A 20082-nucleotide genomic window follows, 5' to 3' on the forward strand; every position below is an offset into this window, starting at 1 on the left:
TGAACAAAGTGGGCGAATCAGGATTCTTGGCATATGGATGAAATTATTATTTTTATTAGTAGTAGTAACTAGTAGTATTTAACATCATCAGGGACAGGACCCAGCTATCTAAGTAACTAAGCCCGATCAACCAGAGCGCCCTTTGGGCATATGATGTGCCGTGCCGCTATCTAAACAGCGTACGACAAGTCAGACAATCTGTAATGTACACTTTTCTTCTCGTGCCTAGAGCAGTGGAGATTATTAGCTATTCCCTAGGGTCCGTTCAGTTCCAAAAAAGCACGCCAGCAGGGGTTTCCTGACTCGGCAGAAGCGAATGGGCCTTGAGTAGCCCTACATCGTCCACAGACGACGGGCTATAACGAAAAGGCCGGCCCTCGCGGGCTTAATTACCCACGAGTATATTTTTCTGTTTTCCAGTATTATCTCGAGTAGATTGGTAGATAAAGGAAGGAGAGGGAGAGTGGAGGTAGGGCCATGGCCCAAGAGGTATCGGCAGGTGTATGATAAAGTGTGAGGCGTGGTATCTCGGGCTCGCTATCCCCTCACAGGGAGTGCGTTTCGAAGTACCGCGTCAAGCGCTCGAACTTCTCAAAGGTGCCCGGATCTCTGATCAGGGCGTACCAATAGGCTTCGGCCTGGCCCTTCGGGGGCGGTAAGGGGCCCGGGTCCTTTTTGGGCCCGGTGATCGGCCACAGCGCCGCCTTACGGCTGTTCTTCACGCAGTATACTGGATGGGTAGGTGATAATTTCCGTCCGCAGTCACATTTGAAGTCCCCGTCGTGCTGAAATCGCCTGTGGTAGGCGAAGAAGTGGCCATGGCCAGAGCGGGCAGCGAGCAGGTGGTGCAACAGTGGGCGAGGTAGGTCCAGCTCCGGTGGGCAATAGAGGGCGGCGTCAGTGTTCCTGTAGCCAAGCATATGGATGAAACTTCCATCTGCAATAAGCTTGAGAGATACTCGGATCTTGTCTTCTCTTCTGCTGCGTTCCAGCGATCGAGGTCTCCTCAAAATGGGCAGCCTGCCTCACAACCTTATTTTGGAGAAACGGAATTGGTTCTTAAGCCAGGTCGGACAGATTAGTCCGTGGAAATAAGAAGATCCGTTGCCAGGTCGTATTCTCAACTCGCCCATGTCCTAACTACTTCACTCAAAGAAATGATTGTTTAGGAACGAGCCACCAACAAGACATGATGACAATCGAGCCTTTACAAACCCAAAGGCCGATAAGTTTCACTCAACCACGGGACCAGAGCTCGCCCAAGAGGTGCGAGAGTGATCTGCGTCGACCTGGTATCGGCCCGTCGCATTGACTACGCGCAATGCCCAAATGGGAATTTCCCAAGAGTTTTCTTTCTTGGCCAAAAGAGTTGTCACTCAGAGCAGACATGTCAACTTCATGCTGCATTCCACTGTATTAAATGCCACGGGCAGCTGCAGGAGGCATTGTCGTCCGAGCTAGGCACTAGAGTGCCCGTGTACCGTGTTTACTTACAACCGTGTGCTTATCAGCAAAGTTCGGACCTTGGGTTGCCAGGACGCCATCGGATGGTTTAGCGCCGGGTTGACGGCGTAAAGGAACCACCAAAGATAGATTGGGTATGCTCGACTTGTTCCTTGTCAACATTTGCAAACAGTAAAAGTCGAAAAAATGAATCGCAGCTGAAGAAAGGATTTGACAGCATAGGAATCAAGCTTACAGGATATGATAAGAGTATACTGTGAGACTAACCACGACGAATCGTCATACCGAGGCAGTTTGCAAGCGTCAAAGACTCTCCGAATCATTCTTCGTGCGGGGGGACGAGTAAGTTGGCAACCACAAGGCACTTGGCGCCCGGTTGTGGCGCTTTGGTGAAGCTAAGATGGCATCCCGCGGGCTTCCATTTTAGACCACAAAGGAAAGCCAACCTCCACGATGGCTAGGGTAAGAATGTTCGGACAATTTGACTCGAGCGTTGGACTTTGGGACGGATTAAACGGGAGGAACTTGGGTCTTGCGCTAAACAACCTACGATTCCTATTGCAGTAATTGTAGTAGAGCTACCGAGCTCTAAGATCAGCACGATATGCAATAGCACCGAGAAGTGGACATTTCCATTCGTTCCCCCACCTGAGAGATCGGCATAGAGTCCCTCAGAGCTGGCTGATCGTCAAGCTCTCCAGCTCTCCCCAGAGAGCTCGCCCACAACGCCTTGCCTAAATTCGCAAGAAACGTCGTTAGGCTCGTTGTCACGGACCCGCTCCAGAATCTTGAATGCCGGTAGCTTCGGACACGTTGTGGCGCACACTTTCCACGGCTAGTTCTGGTTCCTTTCTCATTTCAGTCCGAAGTTCTTTGAGATATAAGTAGCTCCGGATCCTGATCCGAAATTAAGATCTTGAACTCTCCAAGTCATCAGCTTCCAACTGACAATCTCATTAACTCTCTTCCAAGTCTTCAGTCTTTTCTTTCTTACTCAATCTTTAGCAGTACATTTCTACTTCCACAAAACTCCACATATCTATCACGATGCGCTCCCAAATTCAGCAACTCGCTCTGGCTGCGGCTCTGATGCAGTCCGCCGATGCCGCCCCGGCCGGCCTTCTCGACGGTCTCGGTGTCGTGACCCAGCTTCTGGCTCTCCCGACCGACTATGTTTCTAGCTTGACCGGGGTTCTTGGCACGAAGACCGGGAGCGGCGTCGGCGCCGGAGTTCTCAACGCCGGAGATCTCCAAACGAAGCTCGGATCGATCTGGAGCACGGGCAGCACCGGAGACTTTTACGGAAAGCTGCAAAAGCAGATCGGCCAAGGCCTCGTTCCGAACAACCTCCTCTCCAGCTTCCAGGGACTTCTCGGCACTGGCCTTCTGGGTAGCTTGGATCTGGCCAACAATGCCAACAAGCTCATTGCTCCTCTCAATGGCATCGATTCGACAAGCAACAACAACCCGGTGAACCCGGCCAAGCCCGTCTATCCCAAGAAAGATGCCACCGATGCGCCCTACACCCTCTCCGAGCAGCAGCTTCGCCAAGCCATCTACATCCCCAAGACTTTCACTTACGGTCAAAAGCCCCCTGTCATCTTCGTTCCGGGCACCGGTGTCTATGGAGGAGAGACCTTCAGCCCCAACTTGTTGAAGCTTCTTACAAACGTCCCCTATGCCGATCCTGTCTGGCTCAACATTCCCGGCGCTCTTCTTGGCGACGCTCAGGTCAACTCAGAGTATGTCGCATACGCCATCAACTACATTAACGGCATCAGCAACAAGAACTCGAGCATCATCTCCTGGTCCCAAGGTGGTCTGGACACTCAGTGGGCATTCACCTTCTGGCCGTCTACCCGCAACGCTGTCGCCAATTTCTTCCCCGTCTCTCCCGACTTCCACGGAACCGTTCTCGCCAACGATCTTTGCCTTTCTCCCGGAAACGGTGCCCTCGACGCTCCCTGCGATCCTTCTGTCATTCAACAACAATACACCTCCGTCTTCGTCAACACTCTTCGTTCCCGCGGAGGAGCCGACGCCTACGTCCCCACGACGACTTTCTACAGCGCCCTTCTCGATGAGGTTGTCGAGCCTCAACAGGGCACCGCCGCTTCCACCTACCTGACTGATGCTCGCCTTGTCGGTGTCACCAACATCGAGGTTCAGTCCGTCTGCACTGGCCGCCCCGCTGGCAGCGTCTATGGCCACGCGACGATGCTCTTCAACCCCTTGACTGCCGCCCTGATCAAGGATGTTCTCCAGAGAGGCTCGGGTCCAGCAAAGATTAGCAACATCAACCTCAATGACGTGTGCAAGGATTTCATTGCCCCTGGCTTGAACCTCGAGGATGGCATTGCTACTGCTGGTTCGATTGTTGCTGCTGGCATTCGCTTGTTGGCTTATCCCCCGAAGCTCATTGCTGAGCCCACTCTCATGGCCTACGCTCGTTCCTAAGTGGTCTCTTGTGTGAAAGGAACGTAGGTTCTACAGAGGTACACTTGTCATAATACTGGGTCGGCGGGACGAGCATGGGCGCTTAGGATGAAGTAATGAAGATGAAGATGGGAATGAAGCCAATGTAAATCTTATTTGTAACACTGTATTTAGGTGTATAATTGGTTATGTATAGACGTAATATGACTAGCTGAATCTCAACATGGCTACTGGCTTTGAAGCACTTGCTCTACATCGACGCTCCAAAGGAACTTGACTACCGTGGTCCTTCAAGGCAGGGCTATTAAAGACATTATGTTGATGCGCAACTTATTAAAGTTGCTTGGATGCCACAATGCATGTGAGGAAGCATCTAAAATCAAGAAGTTCTAGAAGACAGAATCACATCTTGGCGTCTCTCCCAATGCCTGTCTGCCCCACAGCAAATTCCTTTCTCTCGTCCACGGATAATCTCGTCTGAGCTAGTTCACCTGCCTGTGATTGTTCCTCTACAGTTGCAAGATTGTCGGTCTCTTCGACTGGGACGTGGTCTCTGACTACCAACCACGTAGGGTAAACAGCCAAAACTACATCAGTTAGCATAATTCTTGGGTCTAAGGTATTACGGACTTGGCTTACCCAGAAGTACGGTATTGACGGCAAGTGGCACTCTTCCTCCTTTCCACTTTTGTGTGTTCAGTCCGAATGAGACAGCCTGGGAGAAACTCTCCTGGCCTCGAAGGATACCAGAGAAGCGAGTGAGCTCGGAGATATTGTCTGTCTTGGTGGCCAGCAGGTAGTAGAGCCAACTCTGCAATGCTTGACGAGCAAAGTCCCACAATAAGAGCACAAAGAAGCCCTCGGTGAATCCCTTATCTTCCCAATCGTACGCAGGTGGGTTGCGGGTGTACTTCTCTTGGATGACCCAGCCGTAAACCCACGCAATGACGTGCCACACAATGACGTAGTAGAAGCCGATGGTGATGCGCTTCTTGACAGTGAACTTTTTGTAGTCGAGTAGGGTGCTAATCAGCTGCGACGAGAGAAGTGTGCCGAAGTTGCTGACGAAACCGATGAGTGCGCGAGCGCGGATGCCGAAGTAGTAAGACTGGAAGTTCCCGCTGTACTGGTTGAAGTACGCAGCCCAGAAGATGGGGAGAAGCAAAAGAATGTCCTTGCGCTTCGACACGCGGAGAAGCTCTCTGAACTCGGCCTTGAAGGACTTCTCGGCTTTGATGATGACCTTGCTGCCGTCGGATCTTTGGACCTTCTCCGGGGGAGATAGAGCAAGCGCAAGGGGCACGCTGAGGCATTGCAGTGCAACGAAGACCAGGTAAGTCTGATATCCAACCTTGCCCTTCTTCTTCGCAGCCGCATCGTTGTTGAGGGCCAATACAATGGCTCCACCAACAAGAGGACCACCGGTTCTGAACCAGAGCCAAATATTCATGTACTTGCCACGCTTAGACGGCTCTGGGTATCCCAAGGCAACAGCGCCCTCAGAAGCCCAGAACAAGCCGGCAGAGATGCCGCAGGCGGCAGCTCCGACAAGCACGAGCCAGACGTTGCCGTAACGGTTGTTGGTGTACAATCCAGCAGAGTAAAGTGGGTAGCCAACAGCTCCCAGCAACAACGTTCTCGAGAGGCCAATGCGGTTCGCGATGGGTCCACCGAATAAGCATAGGAAAGCCATGAGTCCAAAGACTAGCGCATTGGCGGCGTTGACGAGGAATGGTTCCTGGGCACCACCTGCGCCGAGGGCGTTCATCGCATTCCATAGACCGGGGGCCATGAAGCCTGAGTAACGTTAGTCATTCCTACTCTGACAGTGAGTGCACTTCAAGCTTGATATCATACCGACTCCTCCAATAACAAATGCATTGAACAAGGTGCTGTGGTACCACACCCGCTTCACCGGTGGGTCAGAGGCCACATCGTGGACGTCTGACGACACAGACTTGGGTGCTTCTTCCGCCATCTTCGAAGGTTCTTGGACTCGAGGTTGACGAATATCATCAAGACATGTTGCTGAGAACCATCATTCACTTATATGATATCTCGTGCCTCGGCTTCCATCGCCACTTTGACAACGGTCAAGCCATCTCATGTTCAAAAGTCCCTCCAAAATTTTCCCATAGGATGAACTCCTCATTCTCTACATGAATGACGAATATGCTAGTGCAACGTTGAATCCACCGTTCAAAGGACAACCGTGCAGCTCATTCGGCAGTTGATCATCGAGATCCACTAAACTCCGCGTGGGTTCCTACTCCTCGGTCGAACTCCGTCGGAAAATTAACCGCAACGGGTAGGTCTATCGCGAATTTGGCTGGGAATAACACGCCAAATCGCCTACAGATCTCGCGTAGGAACTGGCGTCTTGGCAATGGGAAAAGATGGAAAATCGTTTTTTGTTGAAAGTCGCGCTTATGAGCGGGACAAAGCTGGTCAAAGTGAGGGAACTTTTCCTCAGTCATTCTATCATGAGGGTCTAATGGTGTCACAAGTTATGGCACGCAGCAATGGGCATATGAAGTGTGGTAAAAGTGGCTTGTATTAACCCAAATAAAATCGAGCAAGGAAAGGTGCTATATAGGAACAAATGAGAGAATAACGTGATAACGCACGTGATGGGCTGATTACAGAGTGCTGATGCTATTCCTATTTCGTGACAAATGGTTTCAATACATTTGAAGTTGAAGACGGTAGCCTGTAATATAGTTTAGATTAGTATAGACCATGTCGGCATTGCGCCCGGCACGTCCTTTTGTTACCAGACGTTAAATACATCATCATCATCATCATCATCAACATTTGAAGTCGGGGCGCAAAGGCCCTGGTGTTCCATCAGGACAAGTTTGCATCCATTCTACAGCTTTGCTTGGATCAGCTTTGTTTCCTCTTCTTTCCTCTTCAACTCCTTCCACCACTTTTGCTTCAGCGCCAGAACGCCAAATCCCAACAACGCCCACTCGTCTTCCCATGCAGGCAACTCATAAGCATTAGTGTCCGGCGCAGGAGGTCCAGCAACGCCCCGTAGAAACTCAAAGTACTCCGAAAAGTCGGGCTTGATTTCGTGAAATTGGGAGGTTGGTCCCTTGTACTGCAGGCGCTTCACTTCCCACTCGTCTTGCTCCCGAGGAGAAGGCAGACCACCTCCTCGGTTAGCGAAATAGCGAGCCACGGCAACGGCCTGATACTCGTAAACGCGGAATGAGATGGCTGCTTTGACTTGTCCGACCACTGTGAGTGAAGGATCCGCGATGTTGAAGACGTGTTGGTAGAAACCCGAGAGACGCCCGCTGGGCGTCACGGGATCCGGGCGCAAAAATGGGTAAGAAAGTCGATAGCCGGTACCGAAGTGGACTTTCTCAATACCTTCAACTTCACTGCCGTCCGAGAAGTTGACTTTGATGTGTTTGTCTGGTCCAACGGACACGCGTGTGATTTGCGGCTTGAGAACCACGTTGGGGAGTTCCCATGCATCCTTGAGAATCTCATTAGAGCCTCGTTGGGAGACGTAAAGAGGGCCGGAGACGATGCTGTGGATCTCGGAGACTGTGTCAGATGCAGAGACGTTACCGCCGACGACAACTACTTTCTAGAAACCTCGTGTTAGTTATTCCTCTGTTCGATGGGGACTCCGGAGGGATAGAAATACCTTGCCAACGTAGTCTTCAGGAGACCTGTAAGCCTTTGAATGCTCAAATGTTTGAGGTAAAGCAGCAAAAGTCTCTTTCAGTCCGTCAATATTCGGCACAAATGGCACACCGTAGTGCCCGGTGGCTACGACAACTGCATCGAATGTGTCCTGCCACCAGTAATCTCTCGTCTGGTTCTTCAGATAGTGCTGAGTCTTCCTCAGAGTCAACTGCCATTTCTTGCCAACTTTCTCTACACGCTCGACATGCGAATTTAAAGTGAGCAAGTGTGAGAATGGCTCTGCGATCTCTTCGAGGTAGCCTGCGACTTGCGCGTAGGGATGCGTCGGGTTCTTCTTGCCAAAGCGGTTAATGGATGAGGCCGAGTTCACATCTGGAAATGGCTTGTAGGTAAACGCCATGACCTGAGAGCCGACGTTGCTGTCCAGGGCAGGATAGAGACCTGTCCGAGCTGTGACGTTTTCAGATGCAGGTGGCAGTGACTGTGGGAGCTTGGCGGGGATCTCTCGCACAGGCTGTGCTGAGAATGGCGAGAAAGGTTCTGGTTGCTCATCGTATATCCTGAAGGCATACATCAGGATAAGAACACACAAGTGGCGGAGATTGCTTACCATGTACCACCAATTCCTTCTCGTCTATCAAATAATTGGATCCTTTCAAAGGCATTCTCCTCGCTCAAAGCCTTGACAGCTGAGATGCCAGAAGGCCCAGCACCAATCACTACAACACTGGAATATCTAGGAGCCATGTTCGGACGTCAAATGCGAGGGCGACAGTTTGTTGGAAACGAGGAACTAGAGAAGATTGGTTGAGCTTGTTTCGATGCTTTACGCCAAGTGAAGAAACATATACTCTCGAAAGTTCTGACGAATTGGTGTTGCATATGACGTGCTTGCAAAACACTCCGAACAAGATGGAGTGAGCGATAGTCCCACCGAGGGGCTTATCGTCATTGTTTTCAGTGGACATTTGGAATGCATGTTTCATTCGGACACTTATTAATACGGCATATTTACTAAGGCAGTCTTCATATTGCGTGGAGATGTAGGCCGAGATTCAACAGGCCAGGGAAGCAATGCTTCCAGCTTGTACCTTAACTAGGCAGTCGAAAAAACAGTTCTATAATGCAGCAAGCTGCAAAATGTCATAGGAATACTTCATAACTTTTCGCCTTATATCTATCTTTATCTGAGTGACGTGATTGATGGATGCTTGCCACCACCACTTTGCGCAATCCCTCCTTGCAATGTCGCGACAAACCCAGCAGACGGTGACAGGATTGAACGAAGTTTTATCTGTATCTTGCACTCAAGAACATCAAGTGGCTCATTAACACCAAATACTACGAGCAAGTCCTTCTAATCGATTCCTCGGCCACCTTTTGACACATGTAGTATTCGCATGTCAAACCTCACCTCATCTCATCATCTGGTGGTCAAATCAGAATAATTTTAGTCTGCACAACACCAAAACTCTCTTATAACATCTTCGTTTCTCTTTCTACGCAATTCAGAAAGCTTATTCAATAAAATCCTTCAGACTATCGTATGAAACCTGCAGTTCCTCTGGTGTGTACATGCCAGTGTCTTCGGTTGTTCAAGGAACACCAGAAAGGCGGTTCGCCAGGGAAATAGTCATCCAGTACTCGCATATACCTAACAGGTAAGGCAGCTAAAGATTAATGTTCAGATGCATTCAGCCTCAATGGTCATTGTGTTATCAAGAAACTCCAGAAAAAGACAGGTTATTGAAGGTGCACCTTCGCTTGCATTCGTCAAATCGACATATGAAGAATTATCAGTTGTCATCCGGCTCGAGACTCAGGGTCTCAAAAGCCAGCGCCAAGAAAGTTAGAGCACCAATCAAATCTGAATGATACCAGATCTTAAGAGGACATGCATCTCAGGGTTGAATGAGACCCACTAGAAGGTTGTGCGTTGGAGTTTGAATCTCTTTTAGACCTATTTTCTATGCGCATTTCTCGCATATTTTTTACGCTTGCCTGATTTTCCAACTTGAAATCTCATGAAACTACTATCATCATCGCGGATTCTAGGCTCTGAAATACTATTGATAGAGACTTTCATGCTGGCAGGCAGTGATTCTCTCAATGAGACTTGAGATGAGTCCGCAAAACAATCCCATAATTTGTTGTTGTTGTATTTTAACGCCGTAGCGGCAAGGGCGCAGCCGCCCTTGTGGCAGACCTCCCGAAGGGTATATGGCGTGGAGGGCCGTAGGCCTATAGCTATCACTAGATACAGTCCAGCTCGTCCTCCAAATCGTGCCCAAAGGCAACTATGTGTTTAACCTGTCTCTGGGTGCCATAATATGACCCTGGATAAAATATCAACCCAGGCATAATGACCGCTACATATTTGGAGTTCATGGTTTAGTTCAGAACGATTTACTTTACATTCCGCTTAGATACTGGAAGTTTCGGGCAACTTGATGGTGGGGTGACGAATCTAAAGCGCTCGACTGTCACGAGAGGATGCTGAAGCGAAAGAGCGGCGGCTGTGGGCCCAGCATCGGCAGCTTTCGGAAAGGCAATGCTCCACCAACACGTGGCAGCCCGAGTTGATGTGCCCCGCTCCAGCTCCCGCTACCGGCGTCAACCCGGGCCTGCGGTGTGCGGGGCAGCACCTGATTCGATTCTTCAACGGCTCGAAGGTCGACGGAGTATGGGGGCGGCGCTGGGGAACCTTCAGTCCGGGCTGATTACCGAGCCTTGCGTTGTTGACTAGTACCTCCTAAAGTTTGCCAGCCAGATCGAGGAAGCATCAAGCGCGCCGAGTTATCATTGTGTTTGGGCAACTGAAAGAGCTGAAGAAGCAGATCATTAGTGCTTCTTTGTGTAGATAAGTACGTTCTGATGTAGATAAACTGGATAAAGAAACATTACTCATCACCTGGCCGGGCTGTCAAAGTCAAACGCGACCAATGTGACTTATCGTAAACAAATTGTGTACTCATTAGTAGTGAGTTATTAGTAGTGAGATTGCTTTCAGTGGCCTCTGCTGGCGAATTTTTGTCGCAGTTGGCTCGTTCACACCTGGGAAGGCTTTCACATGCGTGATTCGTCCCCTGCAGACGCATGTTTTCTGCCCCAATGAACCCCCCCATCGAATCCCCAAAATGGTCCCCGGCTCAGCCAAACAAAGGAGCTGAAAGCCCAGGGGTGCAAGCTCGAGGTCACATTGTCGCTCCGAGTTTCTGTCTTGGTCCCTTGGAGAAGAGCTGCGGCCTGCAGGACTGCGTTGTGCGAGAGGAGGGCGTTGGACACCGCAAGCCAGTCGGGGAGGCCCGTTGGTTTTGGGCCCTCGGTCTCCCGGCTCCACCCCGGGAAGTTCTCTAGTTTTTATTAGGCAGTTCTGACGGCAAAGACGGGCTCCATAAAAGTCAGGCCACCTCGACCCCATCCGCCTTGAATCATTCCCTCCTTTCTCGGGGCTTCCATCCGTCACTTGACATGCTCTCGTTTTGAGACTTTGCGGCAGCTTGACATGGGAGCCGAGCACTCGGATACGCTTGATACGCTTGAACAGCTGTTACTTTGCTACTTTCCCCTTCCTCTTCGTGCTGGTGCTGGCGCTGTCCGAGGCTATGTTCAAGTAACCGGGCAGCGACGAAAACAAGCAGGAAGTTGCAGTTACGGTTACAACTAAGGTAACTTACATGAACCCCTCACGTAATGTACTCGGCAGGCGAATGTACCACAGTAATATGTGTTGCTCGTGTTACTCGGCGTGATCCTTTCCAAGCCCTGTGCCTCCCCTCCATGTCGAGGGAGCCAACCAACCCGTCCAAGTCCGAGCGTGCTCGTCGGAGGTCCCACCTTGCCGCCGGGCCGCTGTCGGTGAGGTAATCACCTGGGGAGGTTCCCATTGTCCCAAATGGGTCTTTCAGGTATCATCCCCGGGTTGCCTCTAGAATGATAATTTCTGCCCGTTTCTTTGCCGTCATTCCTCGAACTTCCTCTCCTACACATCCTTTTTGTCTTCTTCCTTTTTCCTTCATCGTTTTCATTCCTCAATAGACCAATCTCCTCTTTCTTTACGTTTTCATTTGCGACAGATCGACCACGTATAGAACCAGGCTATCACATCTACAGAATCATAAAAACCAAGTAAGCCGCGACCATCCCCCCCATTACTCGCTCGGGCCAAGATACCCCGCAAAGTCGCAGTCGCATTCACTGACCGGGCCCGCGTGACTCCAGATTCCGAGCAAACCGTAAACCTCACAACAAAGAAGTGAGACTGAATAACACTCAATACACATATCAACGTCTCAAGATAAACCGCCACAATGGTCCTCATCACACGAGCCATCTCCCTCACCAACTTCCTCGTCGCTTCGTCCGCCCTCGGCTTCCAGGTCTTCGTCCTGTACCCATGGCACGAGCAGCTGTCCCACGACTTTGAGGAGCTCAAGAAGGAACACATTCGCGTCCTCGACTATGTCAAGGGTGTCGACGCCGGCCTGAGAAAGGGACAAGGCGGCGCGCCCGCTGGCCAGTCTATTCTGGAGAGACTGGGCTACAAATAAGCGGCGCCAGTCGCTCTCTTTTCGTAGCCCGCGGACTTTTCCTTTTTCTTTTGGGGTTTAATAAGGGTCGGTCTGTCCAAGTTGTCTTTCATTTCCACGATTGCATGCGATACTCCCTGGGAGCGAATTTAAAAAGAGCTTGTTCCCCCAATTTGCAGCAGCCTCTTCATGTGATAATCCCACAACATCTCAGACTGATCTGGTGATTAGCCAATGCTTGAGAGCTCACATTCGACCGACAACAGCCTCACCCGTATGATTTCATCCTCGCGACATCCTCGGATAAGGGAACCCGTGTTATTGAACAGCCGTGCACTCCCAACCAGGCGATAGGGAAAGCCCGAGAAAGGTACAGCTCATCATTCAAGATCGCCTGCCGTAATAGAACTCACTCAAGCCATTGATCGGACAACTAAGCATCACGTGGGGCGAGGCCCGCTTCACTGCCGGCAGATACAGCAGCTCCGGAGCCCGCTCCGGAGCCGCGCCAGCGAATCGACGCGACGATAAGCGATCTAAGCGACTCGATGCATCATAGGTGCCTCACTCAAACACCTTGAGCGATGAGTTTTGAAGCCTTTAAAGCTCGCCTCGCCCCGACTTCAGCCAGGGCGGTCAAGAGGGAACGATCGGCACGTGATTCGATCTCACTCACCTCGAGGTCGAATGGGCGAGGCTCTCATCTCACACATATGCCTGGAGAGCTCTAGCTCGTTCTTGTGAGATCGAAGTCGGACTAATCAGCAACGCAATCATTCTTCATCACGATGGATCCACGAGGCTCATGGTCGCAACTAGTGTCTCATTTGATCTCATTCAGCCTGACCAAGTCGTACTGCTCAAGCAATTGGCAAGTCTCAGCTACCTATGCTAGGGTATCGCGAATTCCAGAGCAAAGCATCAGTTCTCATGGGCCATTCCCCCGTCGTTGCCCTTCCATATCAGCATTGTAACGCCCCGAAGCTGCTTCTTCTTCGATCCAACCCAATTTCATCACGCGACTTGTAACTCCTCAATTGGCAAATCATTCTGAATGTGTCGCTAAAAGAACGCCATCGTGGCAATGTCGTGCTGCTCGACTAGGCGTAGCTCTCGGCCTCAGGGGGCCAGGTGGCGACCCAGGCGACGCCGAAAATGAGAAGCCACATGATGAGCCAGGTGGCATAGCGACCGCCGCTACCAAAGCCGATAATGCTACCGACGAGAATGGCGGCGTGGATGAAGGCGGTGACGAGTAGGAAGATGTCAAAGTGCCAGCGACCCTGGGAAGAAAAAAACAAGAATTATTAGCTGTGGTCCTCTCATCTCACCAGACTCCACCTCATCTCAGAAAAGTACTTACGACCACAACGCCCAAAACCTTGCGACGACCCTCGGCCTGGCCAATGACGGCAAGGGCCCAGGCGATGAAGAGGAAGCCCAAGATTCCGAGAATAATGTCAATAATCAGACTGACGATTTGGGCGTTGGTAACGTCGTGGACGATGCCGACAATGGAGATGGCCGTGCGGATGCCGAGAATGATGATCATGCAAATGCGACGAAGGAGCACAGCCTTGTCGGAGGTCTTGAGGTTGTACGACTCCCAGGAGAAGGCCCAGCAAGTACGCATGTTGGGGCACATGCGGTTCTGAAGGCTGCTCTGGCCGGCGGTGCCACCAGCGGTGGCGCCCTGCTGATCGCCGTAGGCCATGATCTCGCTGTTGCTGAGGCCGAGAAGGGGCTCAAGCTCGTCGTCCGAGTCGGAAGTGAGGTCGCCGGACTCGAGGGTGGTGCGGTAGGTGATCTCGGGCCAACCGCCAAAGTAGAGAAGAGCGGGATCAGTGCCGGGGGGCGGGGGGAAGATGAGCTGCGAAGGGTGAGGCATGTTTGCGCTTCTTATATCCCCTCACAGACGGGTAACGGCCTCAAGCGAGATGGGGGTAAAAGAAGATTGTCTTGGTGTTTGCGGATGGGGATCCTTGTGCTACGTGGCGCAGCGGAGGTTGTGCGAGGGTGGATGGTTTGGGGGTGGTGATGGGTGGAAGAAGAGGATGGTTAGTTTCACTGCAGGGGAGGCTTGCTAGCTTCGCCCAGGAAATCCATGGTGGGTTTGTTTATTATTATTTTTCTCAATTGAGCGAGAGCTATCATGGTCTTCTTCTTGAAAAAGTGAGTGCAATGACTCGAAAGTCCAGTTGCTCTCGCCTTTTGGGGTTGTTGACGATGCCATCACGACTAAGCGATGTTGTGACTTTCGAGCGGGAGACGGGAGTTGTCAAGTCTGGCTTGTGACCTCCCGACCTGGGATTCTGCAAGATAGCAAGTACTACCTCCATTCTGACAAAGAACTCAACTTTACCAAGTGGTTGCGGAGTAAATCGTTTCATGCCGGGTCACAGCAGCTACAATCTTTACCGCAACCAACACAGACAAAGACTCTCAAAGTCTGTTCATTATCTTTGGAGTTGAATCCTTGCTGTTGGCTTTACCCGTGTAAGCCACCAAACTGCATCCACATGGACCACCACCACAGACTGCATGGGACCGTGGCCCTTCAACAATTTTTAAGCTTAATCCAACTATCAATAGTCAAGCCACCGCGGATCAGGAGTTGTCTCTAGGCACCTATCTGACAGCTCATGGTCATGGATTAAGGTAGGCGAACGATAACCCCTCCATCTCGACTCTCGATGTTGAGAATTTGGGGCCTGAGACGCTTTGATTTCAGGGGATCGGACCCTCAACTTGGCGACTCCAGCCCTGTCAACTGCGGGGGCTCTCATTAGGCAGCGGCACTCGGAAGTTCTGGCGCCTTGGCATATGATCCTCACGACCGGGCAAGGTTTGTAATTGCCTACACCCGCCACATCCTGAATCCTCCAGTGAGGTATCCCCAGCAGACATTTGCTGTTCTTGGAGTGCAAGTGTGCTGCCTAGGTGTCGATAAGTCCTGAAGTAGGACTTGGAACGAGAAGAGCATGAGTCACCCAAAGTTCTAGTCCGGGATTCCATCCTGGGCGACCAAATGTTGCAGCGCACTTACGGAGTAGACAGGATTTCCATGTCCCTCTTACGGACATGAACTCCGACTAGTAGAACGAGCTTGCCTTCCAGAAACATCACCGTGGCCAAGATATATCGAGGCATCGGGGTTAGCCGGCGAGCTTCATACCTAATGCCCATAATACGTCCGCACGGCGGCACCGGGATCCCGGCTCACACACCCCGCCCCGCTTACCGGAGCTCGGAAAACGCGGATGCAGAATGCCGGTTACATTGAACGATGATCTCTTTTCGCTGGTTGTGACTTCTTGGAGTTAAGTAAGTAGTACACTACAGGCAAATACTTGACCGAAAGATACGAGGTTGGAGCGCTTTAGAGCCTCATGTTTTGGGTAGGAGACTCACATATGTGAAGTATTCTGCGTGAAGTCCGTTATGCGAAGTCCGTTATGTGAAGATCGACGTAGACAACAAAAGCATTCACATGTGAATATGATGAGACGAATGGAGAACGATTCAAATATGAAATTTATAGCATTATTCTTCGACGAAAATCTAATAGCAACGTGTGAATGCTTGCTGGCAAAACCCAAAACCTGCTCTGAAAATGGTATACGTAAATATTCTGAAACAATCGACTTTCTCCTTCAGTGTCTCGTAAGCCTCTATGCTGAGGCAGTCTTCTCAATCTGGCTGACGTCCGCCTCCTTCTCGGAAATTCTATCAGTGGAGTGAGCTCCATGGGTAAGCCCAGCAATCTCCGTCTTTCTGAACTTGCGTGCCGGAACGCGCTGGTCAAAGAGGATCTCAAGCTCGCCGTACGTGCGGCCTCTGGGCTCAGGTAAACGGAACCAAGTCCAGACGAAGCAAATAGCGCAGCTGACCGCCCAGAAGAAACCGCTCTTGGCGCCCCAGTTCCACGCAGAAGGGTTGAGCATCAGCGGGGTAAGGATGTTGGTCGTGATGCCGGTGATGTTGTACAGGTTACGTGCGAGCACGACAGTCTTGGTCCTCAGACGGGTCGAGCTCAGTTCGGAGACGAGGGAGTAGCAGACGGGGCCAACGGTGCAGTCGTACATGAAGGTGTAGACGAGAAGCAAGCTGCCGATGGCCCACTGTGCGGCGACGTTGGACTTTCCGGCCAAGGAGGCGAAGCCGATGCATGCGAGGATGGCGCACATGATGCCCTGGCCTGAGAGGTACAGGGTGCGTCGGCCAAAGTGCTGCATCAGGAACCACGAGAAGACTGTGCCGAGAGCACCGAGAGCGTATTGGGCCAGGGACATGGTGAATGCGTTCTCCTTGGCCATGCCGGCTTGCTGGTAGAAGTATGTCGAGTATCCCATGAACGTCGAGCCGCAAAGAGTCTGGATGGCCCATGTGAAGCACACAATCTCGGTACGGCGGAGGTCGCTTCCCTTGAAGCAGTCGATGTAGCTTGTTCCGCTCTGCGCGGCCTTCTCGAGCTCGTTGGTGTGGACCATCATGGAGATGGTCTCGTCGGGGTTGAAGCTTTGCTGTTGGTTGCGGCTGGTGAGGCGAATGAGAGACTTCTTGGCGTCGTCGAGGCGCTCTTTGCGGATGAGCCACCATGGTGATTCAGGGGCGAAGAAGATGCCGATCATGAGGGGGACAGGCCACATCCACTGAAGCGCAAAGGGAATCTTGTATCCCCACTCGTCAGTACGGCTGATGACGCCTCGAAGGACACCGCTGGCGATGAGTTGACCCATGACCCAGCAAAGGTTGACGTAGGTAGTCTGAATAGAGAGTTAGTGATCAGCCGCCATGGAGAGATTTCGCGGTAACATTAGACTTACAAGATAGGCGCGCAGGTGTGTGGGGCAGACTTCGGAGGCGTAGGTAACGGTCAGGGTCTGGAAGATACCCCATGGAATACCGATGAGAATCTCTCCGATCAGGAGCTGGACAAGGGTCTCGGAGAAGAAGATGATGAAGATGAAAGCCGTGACACCAATGAGGCCACCAATCATGGTCTTGCGGTAACCGAACCTCTCGGCAATAATACCATTGAGGAACAGACCCGTGATCTCACCGACGAGCGCGCCGTTGCTGAGACTAGCCTGCCACGCCGCTGTCAACTGATAGCTGCCGTCGGGCTGGACTTCACCAAACTTTCGCTGGAAAACATCGTAGGCGTAGAGGTTGCCGATGAGGGTCTTGTCGAAACCCTCCATGACGACGGCGGTGCTGAAGAAGAGCGACCACATGACGGCCTTGGGGTAGAGCTTGAGCGATTGCATGAGGCCCATGTTGAGCTCAGCTTCAGTCGCGTTGGCCGCCTCACGGGCGAGCCCGGCGGCGTCGGCGTCGGCGTCGGCGATGGACATGCGGCGTGTGGCATCCGAGTTGATCTGGACCGTTTCGGTCGGCGCGGATGATCCGATGTGCACCATGATTGCGGTGTACTGGGGTAAAGATGGGGATGGATAAAGATTGTGGGTTCAAGCTCGATCTTATAAGATCCGAGCAGGTAGCTTGAGACTCCTATCAATGGGAGTCAGAGATGCTCGAGCTTGATTTGTTGTCAATCCCAATGAAGCAGCTGAAGCTGCTGTTCTGAAGTTGTGTTGAGACTGGGGATATCAGATCATCTTATATCTTCCCTGGATGTTTTGCTCGATCAACCTGATGCTATGCGCCGAGGAGAAGATGGTGATAGTTCTACCGGAGAAGCAAGGTAGTCGGTTAAGCGGCGCGGCTTCTCACTGGCTCGCTCAAATTCAATTCCAAGGTGGCGGAAAGAAGGTATGTATGATGTTGACGTTATGGACCATCCGTGTCTTAAGCTGCCGCACTTCAATGCGAGAAGACAGAACCAAAGACCCCAAGGCTTCCTTTCCGCCCTTCCCCCCCTAGGACCCAAGGCTTGGAATCCGGGACTAAGGACCACGCTATGCTCCACTTTCTCCGCGACCCATTGGCTCGCGCGGGGAAGTTGCGTCTAGCGATGGATGGTCTGGGGTTGGAGATGCAGCGTGGTTGGTACGTGTTTGCTGGTTGGGGATTGACAGCGAGATGTCTCGAACGGCTGGGTCGCATATGGATGTGGATGGGTCAAGTATTGGAAAGGAAAGGGGTGGGAGGGTCACGGCAAAAGGAGAAGAAACCCACATCACACAAAGTACGGGATAGCAATGCTTAGACTTTAGCGGACACTCTTCGCCTCACCCCAAGGCCCAAAGAGAGAAAATCTGTCAGCCCAAAACTCAAAAAGACGAGACCACAGAGTGAGACGGTAGTGCCAGCTGGATGTCTAGACTTGCCGTAGAAGTGTTCGCCGGCGACTCCGCGTACATCCCTGCGCACATGTGGCGTACCTGATGCTGCTTCGGGTCGACGAGCCTTTCTCATCAGGGAGTAGCTTGGCAAAGATCCAGTGCAAGAATCCATGTCTGACGAATGGCAGCACAGAGAACATTCGGCGTTTCCACCCACCGGCAATTGGGGCGAAGATTTCTGCGAGATTTCGTATGGCGGACCGGCCAATAGGTCTTCTTACCTGACGTCGCTGAAACTAGGCATCCCTGCCACAGACAAACACTTGCAGATGGGATGATTGTCGCTGTGGGTGTTCTGGGGTTGGCGTTGGTCGCTGCCGTTGGTTCAATTTTCTTTCTTTACGATACTGACAGTTTGGGGGCGAGCCAGAGGAGAGATCTGGCAGCGATCGACCCCCCATCGAGTATCCCACTATTGCCGAACGTGTGCCATACCAATTACCAACAGACAAGCGGCTTTTCTTAGAAACCGCCTGATGATGATCGAACGGCGAACGGCAGCGTTCTTCCCCGCGTAGCCTCCCGCAGATACATCAAGGATAATGCGGGACTTTAGGCGGGGATTGGCGCCAGAGTTCCGGCGATTGGTCCGTACCGTCTTTACGCAACGTTGAAAGTTCGTTGGTCTGGTCTTTGGTCTCTTGTCTGAGTCTCTGGCGGGGGCACGGTGGAGGGGAGGGAACTTGGGATTCGGGAAGAAGGTTGGGCGGGTGAGCCCTCCCAGACTGAACGAGTTCCAGGTCCGCGAAACTCAAAAAGCACTCGGGCGTATCACGCGCGGGCAGAACATCGCGGAAATTAGGAGCTCCCATCAACAATTCCACAATCTTTCTGCCCGACTTTGTTCGGCGCGATGCCGGGCGCACCTGGATTCCTGGATCATCGTCGAGACTCGACCGAGTCGACAGCATCTCTCCCCACGGGGCACTGTGGAACGACGGGTCGAGTTCTGGGGATGGAACTTGTGGTGGACACAAGATCAAGCAAGCATCCGAGAGAGCCAATAAGTCCCCTTTCCCACCTGCCACGTTGTCGTCATTGCTCGCCTGTGCGACTTTCCCCCCCGCAACCCTTCGTGATCATCCCGAGTCTTGGCCCTCCAATCATCTCCAGATGCGGAGCCCAAGCTCACCGGATAGATCTTACACGTGCTTCGTAAATCTACGGGTCGTCAGCAGCTGACCAAAACTTCTGCCCACATCTATCGTATCTATGTGACACAGCAGGACATATCATATTATATCTCGATTTCTTCAGCGAAATGCATAATGCGGCTCTGTAAGATCTATTGTCAGACCCTTAGAATGACAACCGCAAATCTGGCCGACCCAGATTCTAAGGCGGTTTAGGGCGAACTCACTATCTTGTCAACGGGACATGAACCTAGAAAATGACTAGCCATTGAGGCTGACGAAGACTAGGTACCACACAAGACTGCCGACGGGAGTGACAAGGATGGCTCAAGTATGCAGCTGTGCGATACGGATAGGGCCATCGCGAGTCACGAGTCGCGACTCCGATCAGTATGCACCGTAAGTGGAGCCAATATCGGGTTCGGGCCTTAGCCCATCGTTACCGCAGCATCAAAACGGGGCAGGAACCAGATGCCCGGGCCCGTCTTGTCTCCATTATACCGATTATCACATGCTCGGCCCGCCGGCTGCCTTCCGAAGTTGCCGGGG

At 51.9% G+C, this 20082-nt stretch overlaps 6 protein-coding genes across 6 annotated transcripts; 2 read left to right on the forward strand and 4 right to left on the reverse strand.

The window, feature by feature from the left end:
• Positions 1-2408: 2408 nt before the first annotated feature.
• BDP81DRAFT_441713 (uncharacterized protein) lies at positions 2409-4151 on the forward strand. The gene has a single exon (XM_060591617.1). The coding sequence runs from the start codon at positions 2512-2514 to the stop codon at positions 3919-3921; it is 1410 nt and encodes a 469-aa protein (XP_060438232.1). The 5' UTR covers positions 2409-2511; the 3' UTR covers positions 3922-4151.
• On the reverse strand, positions 4128-5878 carry BDP81DRAFT_508113 (major facilitator superfamily domain-containing protein; the record flags this gene model as incomplete). Its single annotated transcript, XM_060595694.1, has 3 exons — positions 4128-4487; positions 4540-5697; positions 5758-5878. The coding sequence occupies 3 exons, from the start codon at positions 5876-5878 to the stop codon at positions 4303-4305; spliced, it is 1464 nt and encodes a 487-aa protein (XP_060438233.1). The 3' UTR covers positions 4128-4302.
• An 891-nt stretch (positions 5879-6769) lies between these two features.
• BDP81DRAFT_334736 (dimethylaniline monooxygenase) lies at positions 6770-8310 on the reverse strand (the record flags this gene model as incomplete). Its single annotated transcript, XM_060585791.1, has 3 exons — positions 6770-7501; positions 7562-8123; positions 8174-8310. The coding sequence occupies 3 exons, from the start codon at positions 8308-8310 to the stop codon at positions 6770-6772; spliced, it is 1431 nt and encodes a 476-aa protein (XP_060438234.1).
• A 3563-nt stretch (positions 8311-11873) lies between these two features.
• On the forward strand, positions 11874-12113 carry BDP81DRAFT_466163 (uncharacterized protein; the record flags this gene model as incomplete). Its single annotated transcript, XM_060594361.1, has 1 exon — positions 11874-12113. One exon carries the CDS (start codon positions 11874-11876, stop codon positions 12111-12113), a length of 240 nt encoding a protein of 79 aa, XP_060438235.1.
• A 1079-nt stretch (positions 12114-13192) lies between these two features.
• BDP81DRAFT_466164 (uncharacterized protein) lies at positions 13193-13980 on the reverse strand (the record flags this gene model as incomplete). Its single annotated transcript, XM_060594362.1, has 2 exons — positions 13193-13375; positions 13456-13980. The coding sequence occupies 2 exons, from the start codon at positions 13978-13980 to the stop codon at positions 13193-13195; spliced, it is 708 nt and encodes a 235-aa protein (XP_060438236.1).
• A 1783-nt stretch (positions 13981-15763) lies between these two features.
• BDP81DRAFT_334641 (alpha glucoside transporter) lies at positions 15764-17371 on the reverse strand (the record flags this gene model as incomplete). Its single annotated transcript, XM_060585780.1, has 2 exons — positions 15764-16858; positions 16919-17371. The coding sequence occupies 2 exons, from the start codon at positions 17369-17371 to the stop codon at positions 15764-15766; spliced, it is 1548 nt and encodes a 515-aa protein (XP_060438237.1).
• Between the last annotated feature and the right edge of the window lie 2711 nt (positions 17372-20082).

This window comes from Colletotrichum phormii (genome assembly GCF_030913505.1).
Source record: "Colletotrichum phormii strain CBS 102054 chromosome Unknown BDP81scaffold_37, whole genome shotgun sequence".
NCBI lineage: Eukaryota > Fungi > Ascomycota > Sordariomycetes > Glomerellales > Glomerellaceae > Colletotrichum > Colletotrichum phormii.